Below are 18,098 nucleotides of genomic sequence, written 5' to 3'. Positions count from 1 at the left end.
GGGCTCATTCAGTGTCTGGGACCCTTCTCTTATCCTTCCCCCTGCCCTGCCAATTCCATACCTGCCGTTAACTTCACTTTATTTTCTATGCTTGCGCTGCCAGGTTTTTGTATGTTGGTGAATATCATGTACTGTGGTGCATTCGCTGTTCTCTACACATTTGTGATTTTCCATCTTATTTCAGTTCTGAATCCTCCCTGACAATCTCTTTCCTCATTCCTAGTTGATGCCCTTCCCAGACCTCTCCAGTGCTTCACACCTTTCCCACTTGTTTCAAACTTCCTTCCCTCCCTCCCCATATTCCTTTGAGCAGATTATTTCACATCCTTTTTTGTTAAGAGGGAGACATGCCTAAAAAAGCATTAGGGGTCCATTCTTGAGAAGAATGTTTCTTTGAATAAATGAATGGAAGACATTTAAAGGAAAAAAAAAAGGTCTGAGGTTACCAGGATTACAGTTGGTCATTTCTTGTGGGTAAAACAGCAATTTCCCCACATGATTAATTATCATACTTGTAGATATCAGTATTGTGAAAGTCAGGGAGAAACATTTTTACATTAGGGAGTCTGCAGTTTATAGGAAAGGGCTCAAGATTTCATTGACTTGAAGAAACTAATTCTAGGTAGAATCTTGTTCCTTATTTTCAGGTTATCTCAGGGCATAAAGATTTTTTTCCATCTGCAACAGTGGTATCTGAATATGTTTGGTTGTAATAGTGATGGACAAGGGGTGAGTTTTGTTTTCTCCATAGGAGCATGCATGCTTGCTAAGTTGCTTCAGTTGTGTCCAATTCTTTGCAACCCTATGGACTGTAGCCTGCCAGGCTCCTCTGTCCATGGATTCCCCAGGCAAGAATACTGGAGTGAGTTGTCAGGCTGTCCTCCAGAGGATCTTCCTGACTTGCATCTGTTTGTCTCCTGCATTGGCAGGTGGGTTCTTTACCTCTAGTGCCACCTGGGAAGCCCCTCCATAGGGACAATAGATGTGATTTCTTCTAACCTCCATTCTTCTCAAAGGAATCCACTGGATCACAGATCATTTAAATGCAGATTGCTGGATCCTGTCTTCTAGAAATTCTGACTCAATGGGTCTGGGATAGAATCCAGGAATTGGCTTTTCGAATAAGTACCTCAGGTGATTATTCTCATCCTAGGAACCTCTTTTAGTAACACCGAGGTAAGAATGTATTCACTCATTTTTACCTTCTTTTAGCCTCAAGTGTACTCTTGAGAGTCCCTTGGACTGCAAGGAGATCCAACCAGTCCATTCTAAAGGAGATCAGTCCTGGGTGTTCTTTGGAAGGATTGATGCTGAAGCTGAAACTCCAATACTTTGGCCACCTCCTGTGAAGAATTGACTCATTGGAAAAGACCCTGATGCTGTTAGGGATTGGGGGCAGGAGGAGAAGGGGACGACAGAGGATGAGATGGCTGGATGGCATCACAGACTCGATGGACATGAGTTTGGGTGAACTCCAGGAGTTGGTGATGGACAGGGAGGCCTGGTGTGCTGCGATTCATGAGGTCGCAAAGAGTCAGACACAACTGAGCGACTGAACTGAACTGAACTGAGCCTCAAGTGTATAGGGAAACCTACCCTTTTCTAAGGCCGATTTCGGTATATGTGCTCTTGTTTCCATTTCTGTCATTTCTTCCAGGTCCTTAAGCCAGCAATGAAACCCCTTTCTGGCATCGACTATCTCTTTCTTTTCAGTCTCCTTCTGAAAATATGGCTTCCAAATATTAATATTTTTTCAAATATTTCCAGTTATTAATATTTTTCACTCATTTAGTAAACTTTATTGGATGTCTCCTAGGTTTTCAACACATACTTTAATTTCCTTCTTTGTAAAGGCTTCTTCTCTCTTCCTTGCCTACTCTTGTACTTCTCTTTCCTGTCAGACTTCTTGAAAGAATCTTTCCTTTCCATACTGACTTGTAATAACCATAACAGCAACAACAAATAGTAACAAGGTAGCCTAACAATAACACTTGGAGGATGACTGTGGACCGGACACTTTTCTAAGTGCTTTACATATGTTAACTATGTAGCAGATACTCTGTGTCCTTTAAAAAATGCATATATTTGTATGTATATAAGGCTATGGTTTTTCCAGTGGTCATGTATGGATGTGAGAGTTGGACTGTGAAGAAGCCTGAGCACCGAAGAATTGATGGTTTTGAATTGTGGTGTTGGAGAAGACTCTTGAGAGTCCCTTGGACTGCAAGGAGATCCAACCAGTCCATTCTGAAGGAGATCAGCCCTGGGATTTCTTTGGAAGAAATAATGCTAAAGCTGAAACTCCTGTACTTTGGCCACCTCATGCTAAATGTTGACTCATTGGAAAAGACTCTGATGCTGGGAGGGATTGGGGGCAGGAGGAGAAGGGGACGACAGAGGATGAGATGGCTGGATGGCATCACTGACTCGATGGACGTGAGTCTGAGTGAACTCCGGGAGTTGGTGATGGACAGGGAGGCCTGGCGTGCTGCAGTTCATGGGGTCGCAAAGAATTGGACACGACTGAGCCACTGAACTGAACTGATGTGTGTATTGTTGTTGTTAAGTCACTTTAATCGTACCTGACTCTGTGTGACCCCATAGACGGCAGCCCACCCAGCTCCCCCATCCTTGGGATCCTCCAGGTAAGAACACTGGATTGGGTTGCCATTTCCTTCTCCAATGCATGAAAGTGAAAAGTGAAAGTGAAGTCGCTCAGTTGTGTCCAACTTTGCTACCCCATAGACTGTAGCCTACCAGACTTCTCCATCCATGGGATTTTCCAGACAAGAGTACTGGAGTGGGTTGCCATTGCCTTTTCCGATATGTGTGTGTATATATATACACACAGACACACACATACATGTATATATATATTTCTGGACTGTTTATTCAGATATATTGATCTATTTGTTTAATCTTTTCCTAGTTCTCTCTGGTTTTATTTACTGTAACTTTATAAAATACATTTTATATTCATGCCTGTTACTTACTGGAGTTCTCTATTTTGGCTTCTGAAAGCAGCCCTTTCCCCTTCTTCCTCTATTCACCTTTATCACCATTCTTCACTGAGTTTTCTTCTCTGTGTTCCTTATAGTCCACTTAAGTCTTTCCTAACTAGCATTTCCAGCCACAGTTCCTGATCCTTTTTGCCTGCCTGCTTCAGTCAAAGACATCTACTCTTTGTTCCCTGAACACACTACCTCTTTGATGTCTTTGCACATGGAGTTTTGTTCTCTGCCTATGCAATCTGAGAGTATATTGTATGGCAGATTGTCACAGCTGTGTCTCAGAGTACCTGATGGTTTAATATCTTCAACATCTGGAATGTTCTGACTAAGAGTTGTAGACAAGGACCAAGCAGGAGCTGGGAGGGCTGCTCAGGGATCTTTCATATATAGGATAGAGCATACAGGGTGGGGGAGTCAGAGGACACAGGAGGGGGTGATGGTGGCAGGGCTGAGGCAGGGGATTCTGGGTATTGACCTTGGATCATTGTTTTTAAAGAGTGCTAGAGTGTGGGAGGTTGTTTATCATTAATCCCTTAATGACTAATGGGCCCCTTAAATGAGGCTTGCACTAGGGAGGACTAGGTCAGAAATGCCACCCTCTGGAATTGAAGCTAATGAGAACCATCAATTGTGATGAGATAAATAAAATGTGAGGAGATGAGTTATGTGCAGCAGGGATCCTCCCTTAGGATTGTTCTTAGGTGTGTTGCTGATGAGCAAGAGTGTTTCTCAAATGTTCCTTAAGGACATTAAGTATCTTTGCATGGAGGGTAGGAAAAAGAGAGTCAGAGGATGAATACCAGTTGGTGTGTCTCCAGCAGTGTCTAGACCATGGGGCTGATCCAGTCCTAGGTGTTTGACTGTAGTTGCTTAAAAAAAAATATTACTAGAGTGGACGACATATGGTAACAACACATGTGCTTTTGAGTCAGACTGGGTAGAAATCTTGGCTCTACTAATATAGGCAAGTCACTTAACCTTTCAGGGTTTCAGTTTTCTCTTCAATAAAGTGATTGTAGTTCCTCTAGTCATAGGGTTTCTATGAGAGTGAAATTAAGCAATAAGTAATATATTAATAATATATGTAAAGCACATGATTTCATATTCCCAGTTCATAAAATGTTAGTTTCATACTCTTTACCTTTTAAGACAGATTATTAAAATCATCAGTTTACCATATCATGGTAGGCCAGCTCTTTGAGAATCAAGCTTCTTTGCTGTAAAGCTCATTGAAGAATCTCTGCTGTTTCTTAAATGAACCCACCCAGTGGGATGGAAGTTCCCAAGATAGACAACTGGTTCCTGTTCTCAATGCATATCTATCTTGCATTAAAAAAAAAAAAAAAAAAAAACTGGACCATTAAGACTTTGCTTTAGTATGAATCTGTCTTCCAAAAATTGATTACATATGAGTGCACAGAATAAAATTGACTTTATTTTCTGAATTGGGATGCAGACCCTGGATAAGTTACTGAGATCCTGTAAGATTCTACCCTCAAGAGTTAGTCTACTGCTTTCCCTTTTCTTTTTTTTTCCTAGGTGAAATATTACAATCATTAGATTTTGGAGTCATAACAAGGAGAAGAGGAATAGTATGAAAAATTTGACTTAGGTATACAAGGAGGTATTTATTTGAAAAATTTTGCTTTATCTTAATTTTCTTTCTCCTGAACCCTGAAATTTAGAAGAGGTAAAGAATGAGGTTGAGATATTGCCTGGTAAAAAGGTCAGATTTGGTCCTCATCCTTGTAGACTTAGATGTTCATTGATGTTGGTGTCTCAAGAGTTACTTAGATTCAGGAAAGCTGTTTCTCTGTAACTAACCTAACCAGGTCTGAAATATGAAACTAGAATGCCAGCTTATTAATTTCCAATCAGAAATGTTCTATCAGAAACACTGATTGTCTTTAGTTTTTAAATGTATTATTTATTTATTTTTGACTGCACTGGGTCTTTCTTGCTGCTCAGGCTTTTCTCTAGTTGTAGAGTGAGGGCTCCTCTCTAGTTGTGGTGTATGGGTTTCCTATTGTGGTGGCTTCCCATTGTGACGGCTCTCCTGTTGCAGAGCACAGGCTCTAGGCACACAGGCCTCAGTAGTTGCGGTACACTGGCTTAGTCGCCCCGCAGTATGTGGAATCTTCTTGGGCCAGGGATCAAACCTGTGTCCTCTGCATTGGCAGATGGAGTCTTAACCACTGGACCACCAGAGAAGTCCCTAGGTGTCCTTTTTAATCTGATTAGTCAATGCTTCCTCCTTTGGGGGAAATAACAGGAAGCCAGCATTTCAGAAGTCTCCCTGGTGAGTTTCAAGTCTAAATCACACAGGTGCTTGTATGATTTGGATGGTGAATCTCATTAGGTGTTGATGTGCTGGTTCATTTATTTCAACCATATGTCAGTTGAGTAGCTTGTCAGAACACTTTCTTCCTTGAATGGTCTTTGATGGCATGCTCACGTTGATCTTTGTGTCCTTCTTTTTGTGAAATATTGAATAATTATGGCTTATAAATAAGTGTAGGGAGTAATATAAGAATAAATATCAACTTACTTAAGAAAACTTTTGGACTTGTTTTTTTGTTCAGTCCCATTTTCTTCCCTCTCTCCAGAGGTAACCTCCAGAGGTTCTGAATCTGGTGTTTTACATTCCCATAAAGACTTTTATATTTACCAAATATGTGTTAACTACAAATAATAATTAACACATATTTGACAAATAATAATGGGCTTCCCTTATAGCTCAGTTGGGAAAGAATCTGCCTGCAATGCAGGAGACCTGGGTTCGATTCCTCGGTTGGGAAGATGCCCTGGAGAAAGAAATGACAACCCACTCCAGTATTCTTACTTGGAGAATCTCATGGACAGAGGAGCCTGGTGGGCTACAGTCCATGGGTTGCAAGAGTCAGACTCTACTTAGCGACTAAACCACCACCACAAATAATAATATAGATATTATGATGTATATTGTAAAACTTTATAAAGGGTAACACACAGTATATAGATGTTTTACAGTTTTTTTCATGTAATGTTTATATTTTGGGGACTTCTCCATATTGAGATACACAGATAGTCTCTGACTTACAGTGGTTTGGCTTATACTTTTTTCAGCTTTGTGATGGTTTGAAAATGATAAGCCTTCAGTGGAAACTGTTCTTTGAATTTTGAATTTAGATCTTTCCCTAGGCTAGTGACATGTGGTACAATTCTCTCTAGGTGCTTGTCAGTGGCAAGGAGCCATAGCTCCTGGGAAGCTATGCAGTCACGAGGGTAAACAACTGATACAACCATTCTGTTTTTCTCTTTCAGTAGAATATTCAATAAATCACATGTAGTACAATAAATTACATGTACTACAATTTGTTATAAAATAGGCTTTGTTTTAGATGATTTTGCCCAGCTAAAGACTAATATAAGTGTTCTAAGCATATTTAAAGTAGGCTAGACTAAACTATGATGTTTGGTAGAATAGATGTATTAAATGCATTTTCAGTGTAATGTGTTTAACCTTACAATGATTTTATTGGGATGTAGCTCCCATCGTAAGTTGAGGAAGATTTGAATACACTTAGGAGCAGAAAACTTCTTCCCTTCTAGTTTCTGTGGCTAGCCTAATAATTAAGTTGATATAAGATAGATTAACTGGAGAAAAACAATTTTAATTTCATACATATGGGAGTTCCATAAAAATATGAGACTCAAAGGCAGTCAGGCAGTTGAGGCTTACATAACCGTTCTGAGCAAAGGAGAAGAGGGTGCTGTGCTGTGCTGTGCTTAGTCGCTCAGTTGTGTCCAACTCTTTGCTACCCCATGGACTGTAGCCCGCCAGCCTCCTCTGTCCACGGAGTTCTCCAGGCAAGAATGCTGGAGTGGGTAGTTGTTCCTTTCTCCAGGGGATCTTCCTGAGCCATGAATCGAACCAGGGTCTTCTGCACTGCGGCAGATTCTTTACCAGTCGAGTTACCAGGGAACCCCAGAGATGACAGTAGGGGACTTCAAAGGGAGGAAGACAATTCATAAGAAGATGAGTAAAGTGAGTGAAGTCGCTCAGTCGTGTCGGACTCTTTGCGACCCCATGGACTGTAGCCTAACCAGGTTCCTCTGTCCATGGGATTTTCCAGGCAAGAATACTGGAGTGGGGTGCCATTTTCTTCCTGACCCAGGGATTGAACCCAGGTCTCCTGCATTGTAGGCAGACGCTTTACCGTCTGAACCATCAGGGAAGAAGATGAGAAGAGCAAATGTTTGGTAAACAAATGTTTTCCAGGCCGTGTAGATAAGTCTTCCTGATACAAAAAGTTATCTTTGCTAATAGCTTTGATCCTAGTATAGGCCTTGCGAAAAGTGAAAGAGTTAGTCACTCAGTTGTGTCTGACTCTTTTCGACCCCATGGACTGTAGCCCACCAGGCTCCTCTGTCCATAGAATTCTCCAGGTGAGAATACTGGAGTGGGTTGCTGTTCCCTTCTCCGGGGGATCTTCCCAACCCAAGGATCAAACCTAGTTCTCCTGTATTATGAAAGATTCTTCACCATTTGAGCCACTCAAGAAGCCCCAATAGGCCGTGTACCTAAACTCTTTTAGGCAGTTAAAGAGAGGCAAAAACAAACAAACTCCAGAAAAGAAGCTCTTCCTGAGTCAGCTAGGCCTTGATTACCTTCAGCTCAGAATAATCCATATGCCAATGTAGCATTATTTTTGGTGTTGTATTCTGTACTCCCCCCACCACTGCCTCAGGTATATCTCATTACTTTTAACTGTTGTATAGCATTCTAGTGTATGGATATATCACAACTGATTTATCTATTCTTCTCTTGAACTTTTAAGTTATTTGCAACATTTTCTGACTCTCATGTCATTGCCAAATTGCTTCCTAAGTGCTTACCAATGTAGATCTTCATTGCTCAGTATCCTCTCCAATGTTCTATGCCAGAATAATTTTTTTGTAATCTGATTGGTATGAAATGATATTTCATTATATCTTAATTTTGTTTCTCTGAGCATTGTTTTAAAAATGCCACTTGGCTGTTAAAATTTCTATTTTGGTGAACTTTCTTTTTATAAATTTTCCTGTTTTTCCCCACCATATAATGAACCATCACCGTACAAAGAACTTATAAATATCAAATTAGAGGAAGAACTGACTCATTTGAAAAGACCATGATGCTGGGCAAGATTGAAGGCAGGATGATAAGGAGATGACAGAGGTTGAGATGGTTAGATGGCATCACCAACTCAATGGACATGAGTTTGAGTAAACTCGGGGAGTTGGCGATGGACAAGGAGGCCTGGCGTGCTGCAGTCCATGGGGTCCCAAAGAGTCGGACACAACTTAGTGACTGAACTGAATTGAAGAAATTGCCACATTATTTTTCAAAGTGAATATGTCATTTTACTTTTCACCAGTAATACCAGCTCTTGGTATTGCCCACATTTTAAAATTTGGCCATTCTAGTGTTTGTGTGGTAGTATCTTATTATGTTTTAATTTGCATTTCTCTGATGACTAAGGACATTGAGCATCTTTTCAGGTACTTATTGGTCATCTTGTTTGGTAAGTGTTGAATCAGATCTTCTGTTCATTTTAAAACTGAGTTGTTTGTCTTGTTTTTGAATTAAAAAATATTTGTATATTCTGGGTTATTTGTGAAGGACAGGGTCTTGGACAATAACTATTTAAGTTAGTTTCTAGTATGACCACCTGTGTGTGAGAGTGAACTGAAGCAGAGATGAGACAAACCTCAGTATTTCATCATCATTATTTATTGTCAATTTTAATGCAGTCAGTTATTTGAATCCAGAGACTTGAAACAAATATACTACAGTCAAACTAAGAAACTGAAAAGTAGTTGCTGACAGTATTTTGTTCCATTGCTGTATAAATGATATTTTCCTCTGAGGAAGGCCAGTGAACTACAGAGGTAGTTTGAAGCCATTGCGTTTTCATGTTCTTGCTCTTCTAATTTTTGTTTTTTAACCTGGAGGAAATTCTTAGTAGTAGGAGTCAAAATCTTTCTTGCTGAAACCAAGTCAGAGCTAACATTTAGATCCTTCAATCCTGAACTGATTCATCCCTGCCCTTTAAGAAAAAAATGCTTGAAGAAGCACCTGGTGCCAATGTTCAATGCCTCTTGTTAGTTTACTCATTAAAAATGTAGCTAAGAAAAGGAGCTTGGTGGTTTTGATAAGCAAAGACGCTATTGATGCTACATCTTTGCTTTTAGGGTCTTTTCTGCCACCATCCATTGTGGAGCATACAGAAAATTATGGTCCATGTTGCTATAAGAGAAGCTTTGGCTCCAGAACTGGTAACACATTGATAATTTTTTGCTCTTTAGAGATGAAAGATTAGTTTTGGCATCATATGGTGAGTAAGGAGCTGTCAAAAAGACACTTCAACTAAACCCCAAGCTCCTTAAATGTTTTGCATTATTCTTCTGAATTTATTTTCATACATCATTTATTCAACTCTGTATTTCCTAACAAAGTAGTCCCCATACCCTACATTCTTTGGAAGGAACACAGTAATAAGGAATTAAGTACAGTTACATGTTTAAAAGGAAAAGACAGAAATAGATATATCTACTTTTAGAAAGAAGTTTTGTAATGAATTGCTTGTATGTAAGTTTCATATTTCTTAAACTACTAATTGAGTTAACTTCACTTCTATTTACTATTCATCACTTGAATTAGCACCTCTGCTCTTGAACATACTCATAGAGTGGAGTGCTGGTCCGTAACTTGTAGAAACTTGAGTTTGTATCTCTCCCTCCATTGTGACCTCCTTCTCTCTGGTAATAATAGCCACCTTGTCTGTTATCCTCCTTGCAAATTAACAATGTATTGCTAGTGTTAGATCTAGATTCTCCATAGGACGGTGTAAACTGTCTAAAGCCACAACTTGAGGAGCTTTCCTCTTGTCTATAACTACCTCCTGGTTTCCCTTCATTACAATTTGAATAGCTGTAGCCAGATTCTGTTTGACCCTGGCTGCATCCTTGGCTTTGTTGCCTACATGTTTCTGATTGTCCACAAATACTCTCATATCCATCAGACTTGTTACTTGTTGGGCTACAACTCCTACTTCTTTCTTTTTGACTGTATCCTGACCATTCCTGGCTGTTTCTTCTTGATTGATTGGGAGTTGAGCCTATTTGGGGTCTACTATACCCACCATGAGTTCCACTTGAACTTGACCTACATCTCCCTTGTAATTCATATTGATCATAGCTAGAACACTGACCAGATCCAGAACCACATTGTTCAGAGCTAGATGAGTGACATGAGCCAGGCCCATGTTGTTCAGAAGTAGAACACTGACCCAAGCCTGATCCATGTTGACTCTGGGTAGAACACTGACTTGAACCAGATCTGTGTTGGCCATAGCTAGAAGACTGACTCCATCCAGACCCAAATTGGCTGCAGCTAGAGGACTGACTTGGGCCAGTGCCACACTGGACATGGCCAGAAGACTGTCCTAATCCAGACCTCTGTTGACTATAGCGAGAAGATTGGTCTGATCCAGACCCACATTGGCCATAGCTAGAAGACTGACCTGATCCAGATATATTTTGACCACAGCTTGATGATTGTCCTGAAGTAGACCCATGGTGTCCATATGTAGAGGACTGACCTAAGCCAGATCCATGTTGACCAAAGCCAGATGACTCTCTTGAGCTAGAACCATGCTGACCAAAACTAGAAGACTGACCTGAGACAGATCCATGTTGTCTGCGGCCAGAAGACTGACTTGAACCATATTGACTTGAGCCACATTGACCATAGCTGGAAGACTGACCTAAGTTAGACCCCTGTTGGCTGCAGCTTGATGACTGTCCTGAAGTAGAACCATGTTGTCCATAGCTAGAGGACTGACCTAAACCAGGGCCATGCTGACCAAAGCCAGATGACTCTCTCGAGCTAGAACCACGCTGACCAAAACTAGAAGACCGACCTGAGCCAGATCCATGTCGCCTGTGGCCAGAAGACTGACTTGAGCCAGATCTGTGTCTGCTGTGGCTGTAAGATTGACTTGAGCCATGTTGACCATAGCTAGAGGACTGACCTAAGTTAGATTCCTGCTGGCCACAGCTTGATGACTGTCCTGAAGTAGAACCGTGTTGTCCATAGCTAGAGGACTGACCTAAACCAGAGCTATGCTGACCAAAGCCAGATGACTCTCTTGAGCTAGAACCATGCTGACCAAAGCTGGAAGATTGACCTGAGCCAAGTCCTTGTTGGCTGTGGCCAGAAGACTGACTTGAGCCAGATCTGTGTCTGCTGTGGCTGTAAGATTGACTTGAGCCATATTGACTTGAACCATGTTGACCATAGCTGGAGGACTGTCCTAAGTTAGATCTCTGCTGGCCACAGCTTGATGACTGTCCTGAAGTAGAACCGTGTTGTCCATAGCTAGAGGACTGACCTAAGCCAGATCCATGTTGACCAAAGCCAGATGACTCTCTTGAGCTAAAACCATGCTGACCACAGCTAGAAGACTGACTTGAGCCAGACCTGTGTCGGCTGTGACCAGAATACTGACTGTACTGACTGGAGCTATATTGACTTGAGCCATGTTGACCATAGCTAGAGGACTGACCTAAGTTAGATCTCTGCTGGCCACAGCCTGATGACTGTCCTGAAGTAGAACCATGTTGCCCAAAGCTAGAGGATTGACCTAAGCCTGAGCCATGCTGACCAAAGCCAGATGACTCTCTTGAGCTAGAACCATGCTGACCAAAGCTGGAAGATTGACTTGAGCCAAGTCCTTGTTGGCTGTGGCCAGAAGACTGACTTGAGCCAGATCTGTGTCTGCTGTGGCTGTAAGATTGACTTGAGCCATATTGACTTGAACCATGTTGACCATAGCTGGAGGACTGTCCTAAGTTAGATCTCTGCTGGCCACAGCTTGATGACTGTCCTGAAGTAGAACCGTGTTGTCCATAGCTAGAGGACTGACCTAAGCCAGATCCATGTTGACCAAAGCCAGATGACTCTCTTGAGCTAAAACCATGCTGACCAAATCTAGAAGACTGACTTGAGCGAGATCTGTGTTGGCTATTGCGAGAAGATTGACTTGAGCCATGTTGACTTGAACCATGTTGACCATAGCTGGAGGACTGACCTAAGTTAGATCCCTCCTGGCCACAGCTTGATGACTGTCCTGAAGTAGAACCTTGTTGTCCGTAGCTAGAGGACTGACCTAAGCCAGATCCATGTTGACCAAAGCCAGATGACTCTCTTGAGCTAGAACCATGCTGACCACAGCTAGAAGACTGACCTGAGCCAGATCCATGTTGGCTGCGGCCAGAAGACTGACTTGAGCCAGATCTGTGTCTGCTGTGGCTATAAGACTGACTTGAGCCATATCGACTTGAGCCATGTTGACCATAGCTAGAGGACTGACCTAAGTTAGATCTCTGCTGGCCACAACTTGATGACTGTCTAGAAGTAGAACCGTGTTGTCCATAGCTAGAGGACTGACTCAAGCCAGATCCATGTTGACCAAAGCCAGATGACTCTCTTGTGCTAGAACCATGCTGACCAAAGCTAGCAGACTGACCTGAGCCAGATCCATGTCGGCTGTGGCCAGAAGACTGACTTGAGCCAGACCTGTGTTGACTGTGACCAGAATACTGACTTGAGCCATGTTGACCATAGCTGGAGGACTGACCTAAGTTAGATCCATGTTGGCCACAGTTTTGTGACTGTCCTGAGGTAGAACCATGTTGTTCATAGCTAGAGGATTGACCTAAGCCAGTTCTGTGCTGATTAAATCCAGAAGACTCTCCTGAGCCAGACCTGTGTTGTCTATAGCCAGAAGACTGACCTGAGACAGTCCTTTGTTGGCCATAGCTAGATGTCTGACTTGATTCAGACCTATGCTGGCCATGATTAAGAGATTGACTTGATCCAGTACTGTGTTGGCCACAGCTGGATGACTGACTTGACCCAGATCCATATTGACCACAGCTAGTAGAGTGACCTAAGCTAGGTCCATGTTGGCTACAGTTCGATGGCTGTCTTGAAGTAGCACTATGATGTTCATAGCTAGAGGATTGACCTATGCCAGTCCCATGGTGACTAAAGCCAGAAGACTGACCTGAGCTAGATCTATGTTGTCCATAGCCAGAGGATTGACCTGATCCAAACCCATGTTGGATACTGCTAGATGGCTGTTCTGAGCCTGACCTGTGTTGGCCATAACTAGATACCTCACTCGAACTAGAAGTAGAACAGTTTCCTTGTTCTTCACAATTTCCTGATTGATATCCTTCATTTGATTCGTGCCATCTCTGCTGAGAAGGCTGGCCTGAGCCATAGCCATGACCATAACCAGCAGGCTCACTTGAATTTGACCAGTGGTCTTGTCCTCCACAACTCCCTGAGATGAATCCATGATGCTCCTTACTAGGTGACTGGCTTGGTTTTTTCTTATGTTGTCTATTCCCCAGAGATTCATTTGAGTCAGACCAGTTTTGAGCAAAACTGAAAGACTGATCCTCTGAGTGGCTCACATGCCCTTCTTCTCCATAAGTACCTGACCAATTTCCTGAGTTTGATCTTGTTCTGTGGTTGCTTGAATGAGTATAACCAACTTCTTCACTCCTAGACCTTTTGTGCTGATGAGAGCCATGCTTGTTTTTCTTGCTACCCTTGGAGTGGCCTGAATTTGACTCCCTCCTTCTTTCCCTAGAGCTTTGCCTGTCCCTAGAATGAGACAAGCCTCCTTGATGCCCAGTTATTCTGGAGCTGGACCCAGACCTGTGTCTAAAGCTACCTCCCGAGCCTCTGGAATGGGAATCGTTCTCTCCTTCACTCCAACTTAAGTTACTGGAAGACGATTTTTGCCCTTCATCCTCCTCTTCTGTTTCACTCTGTTCCTCTTGGTCCTGGTGACTGTGATCCCTTTGCTTTGACCCTGAAGCTTGGCAGTAATCTTTGCTGACGATTTTATTACAGGCCTGAGCCAGCTTGAATATCATCAGAAGGTACTCAGTAAATTCTACTTTCTTGTTATGGTCGTGATCTAGATTTTGCATGATGATATCTACAGTGTCTGGATCATCTGGATTCTGTATAGGAACAAAGTATAAAAGGAAGCTCTGTGAGTGTGCAGCACACACTGAGCTAACCAATTGAAAGAAGACTGTAGAAATGTGAGTGCTTAGCTTAATTAAGTGGAGCTCAATCTCATAGTCCTTTAGGCTGGACTGCCCTATTCTGGGCAGAAAGAGAGAAAGGAATATGCAGTGAAGACCTAGAAGAGGATGCAACTGGGGATGACAAGGAACAGGGAATTATTTTTTAAGGAATGGGTCAAATGAATATGATTAGCTAATGTATAAATAATAACAACCACGGGGGGTTCAAGGATGGTTAATGAGAGGAAGTGATGTCTTTTGAATGATGGGTTGGATTAGTCAAATGAAGAGGTAGGGAAAGGGGAGGGGAGAAAGGTTGTTGCAGACAGAGGGAACAATATGAACAGAGAGCTGGAGTTGAAAAGAAGCATGGCTCATACAAGGAACTGAGAGATTCGGGATTGCTAAATGTGGAGTCTCAACAGTCAAGAGATATGGCTGGAGAGATAAATTAGGACTAGATCATGCATTTTGAATTGTGTTAAGGAAATTTGGAATTTTAGAGCTGGAAACTGTGAAGGATTTTGAGTTGAGTTGTGAAATGATTCGATTTGCATATAATGTTGAGCTTGGAAGTAGAAGGTGGTCTGAACCCAAGGACTAGCAATAGTGATGGAGAGAAATGAGCTGTTGAGAGACTGTTGGTGAATTTTATGGGGTTGGAGGGTGGAGGATCCTGCTGAGAGGGAAAGCCAGGAATGGCACCAGATTATGCCTTGGTTGAAGAGGAGTAAGGAGTTTAGAGGGGAAGATGCTGAGTTTTCCATCTGGTATCAAATTTAAGACCTCCATAGGAATAAAAACTATTCAGTACACAGCTTGATTTAATGAATTGAAGATCAAGAGCTAGATCAAAGTTTACAAATATTTACTCCTTAGCTAACATTAGAGGGTAGTCGTTACTTTATTTTATGATTTAGGAGTAACATGCTAATTTCCTGAACTCAGAAGCATTATTATGCCAGAATCTCAGAAATGGACAGTGGTCAGGATATCTGAAGAAAGGCAAAGAAAGGGAAGAAGATAAATTTCATCTATTTTGCAGTTTTTCTGAGAAACAGCTCAGTTTCTTTCCAGAAGAATTACTCACACAGGACATTATTTAATCCATTGATTTTCCCCCTATTGTTTAGTAGGATCACTTCCCTTGGACATGTTATGGAAAAATTATGGATCAACTTTTGACCTTACTGCAAGCCTGTGATAAACTCTGTTCTTTATCACCAAGTAGGAAAAGTCCTCTATGAGTTTGGCATGTATGACAAAAAGGTAGGAAGGGGTGACGAAAAGAATTGCAGCTGTGTTCAGTCCTGACATGGAGTTCTTACCTTCAGAATTTGACCAAACTCATTTTCCAAAAGTTCTTTCAGTTCTGCCTTGTTCAACATGTCACACTCCCCAGCCTGGTTGGCATATTGGTAGAAAATATCGATGACAGTAACAATGCTTTGTAGGAGTTTTGGCATCCTTTTGTAAATTCAAATTAACCTAGAGGGAAAATAAGGACAGAGATCCACCTACTATTATCCTTTTCTCATGTTTAAATAGATAAGTAGAGTCATTTGTAATAATTGTGCAGCATTAGTCAGCCATAATTAATTTCATCCTGTCGCAATCAAGAACCAATCCAGAGTTGAATGACTGGTTCAACCCAAGTAGCAAGAAAGTAATGTAATTAGGAACAGTGTCTCTTCGTTCTATGCCTGAGTAAATGCAGCAGCAATCACTTTCTGTTTCAGGTTCTCTCTTTCTACCAGGGGTAGTTTTAAGAGCTTTGTTGTGGAGCTATAGGAATCCTAGGTGCTCTAGTCTATCCACTTCCTCAGTTTCTCTCTGGATCCAAATCCTCACTCTAGGGAGGGACAGCCCCATCATCTTTGTGCCTGACTCTAGCTGAGAGGCACCAGGACTCACTTGGATGCTCAAGACTCTAGGCCAGAGGAAGTAGACAAAGTAGGCAAAGCCAAGCATAAGCCTAGGCAATATGGAGCTAGGGGCTGTTGGCTATGAGGCTCAGCTTCTGTTTTTATTCTTTAAGCAGGACTGACCGTCAGGCTTTGGGCTTCCCAAGTGGTCCAGTGAGTGGTAAAGAATCCTCCTGCCAATGCAGGAGACTGAGGAGATGTGAGTGCAATCCCTGGGTCAGAAAGATCCCCTGGAGGAGGAAATGGCAATCCACTCCAGTATTCTTGCCTGGAGAATCCCATGGACAGAGGAGTCTGACAGGCTACAGTCTATGGGGTAGCAAAGAGTTGAGTGTGACTGTGGATGATGAGCACAACTCTTAGGCTTTACATCAGAGAGAAAAATCTCAAAGGAGGCAACTTTCCTGGTGGATAACTTGAGCCTTGTGATCTTTAAGGAAATGACCACAAAGAAGGAGGTACTACTCGTCTCAGTCTTTACTTTCCTCCTCAACAAAGTTAAACTTATACCAAAGTTCCCCCAAGTACGTATATTAAAAAGGAGCCTGGTACCCAGAGCCTTAGAGCGTGTCATGGATTCTCATAATTTATACCCCTAAATGCTCCTCACTTACCTGGTTCACCAGAGGAACAAGTGGGATGGAGGCTGAAGTAGCTTACAGGGTGCTGCTAGTGGGAATAGTAGCCTTTTTATAGAAGGAATAATGGTCCATGTTAGGGAGGAGCTGCTCTCTTTGAGATGTCCCAATTCATCATTCCCAAACAAGCCCAGTTCCACCTCCATCTCCACCTTGTCACTTCCCTACCCACCCACCTGAGATTGCGTTAGCAGCTCCCAAATCTGGGCTAGTATCAACCCCACCTGCCAGAGACCTCTTTGATGTTCAACAAGGTATGAAGCATAATGTGTTGATAATGAATTATCAACTTTAATTGAAGTTGAGTGGAGTGTGTGCAGGGACATCAGAGACCAAATGTTGATAAATCATGAAATCAGATCTTTAGAAAGAACCCCGATGATCATCTAGTCAAACTGTCTTTTTTATACTTGTTTTCTTATTGAAGATTCCAGTCAAGGTGTCACCCATGATGTTATTACCTCTTGGAATGGATAATGACTGCAGAGGCTCTTTTATCTCTTTACTTAAGTCTGTTTATGAGACCTTAGTGTGTGCATGTGTGTGTGCTAAGCTGCTCAGTTTTGTCCAACTCTTTGTGACCCCATGCAGTGTAGCCCACCAGTCTCCTCTGTCCATGGAATTCTCCAGGAAAGGATACTGGAGTTGGTTGCCTTGCCCTTCTCCAGGGGATCTTCCTGACCTAGGGATCGAACCTGGGTTTCCTGCATTGCAGGTGGATTCTTTACTGTCTGAAACCTTGGTGGCCATTCATAAATGCAGCTTTCACTCAACTAGTATTTAACCTTGGAAAGAAATCCAAGCTCTTCCTAGCATGGTATCCAGGGTTCCTCATAATCTGGACTGTGGCCACTCTACAACCACATCTGTTTACCCCTATTCTTTGTGCTCAACCAATAATTAACTTCATAAACATTTCTGAATATATCATACTATTTCATATATATATTTTGGAATATCTTTTGTTGTTATCTGCTTGGCAAACTGCTATTTATTTTTGAACCCTACCTTTCATATTCTCTAGGAAATCTTTCCTGAATTACTTAACAGAGAGATATAATTTTATCTCTTATTCATAATTTTAACATTAATCACACACTATCATAGCCTTTTAAAATTGTCTTACTATGTAATTAATATTTAATAAAATTAGAAAATATAGATAAATATAGAAAGGCTAATGAAAATGCATCTACTCTTATTGCCCAGAAATAGCTGCTGTTAATTATTTGGTGCATATCCATTCATACACACACGTATGTATTTGTTCATGTGCCTTTGTCACTTCCAGGCTATGAATACCTTAGAAGAGAGAACAGGCTTTATATAATCCCTGTGTCATTTGGAGACACAGCACATTGGTTGGCACATAAAGGTCCCCATAGATG

At 41.8% G+C, this 18,098-nt stretch overlaps 1 protein-coding gene across 1 annotated transcript in view; it reads right to left on the bottom strand.

The window, feature by feature from the left end:
- The window catches only part of LOC102285057 (hornerin), a 75,549-nt gene extending 59,936 nt beyond the window's left edge, over positions 1-15,613 (bottom strand). Inside the window, exons 1-3 of the mRNA XM_070368734.1 lie at positions 15,476-15,613; positions 13,855-14,078; positions 10,247-13,227 (exon numbers count right to left, since the gene is read on the bottom strand). Coding sequence (XP_070224835.1) covers positions 10,247-13,227; positions 13,855-14,078; positions 15,476-15,613 — 3,343 coding nt within the window. The remainder of the gene's footprint in view (positions 1-10,246; positions 13,228-13,854; positions 14,079-15,475) is intronic.
- Between the last annotated feature and the right edge of the window lie 2,485 nt (positions 15,614-18,098).

The sequence above is a fragment of the Bos mutus genome, chromosome 3 (genome assembly GCF_027580195.1).
Source record: "Bos mutus isolate GX-2022 chromosome 3, NWIPB_WYAK_1.1, whole genome shotgun sequence".
NCBI classification, from domain to species: Eukaryota; Metazoa; Chordata; class Mammalia; order Artiodactyla; family Bovidae; genus Bos; species Bos mutus.
This window is presented reverse-complemented; position numbering and strand designations above follow the sequence as displayed.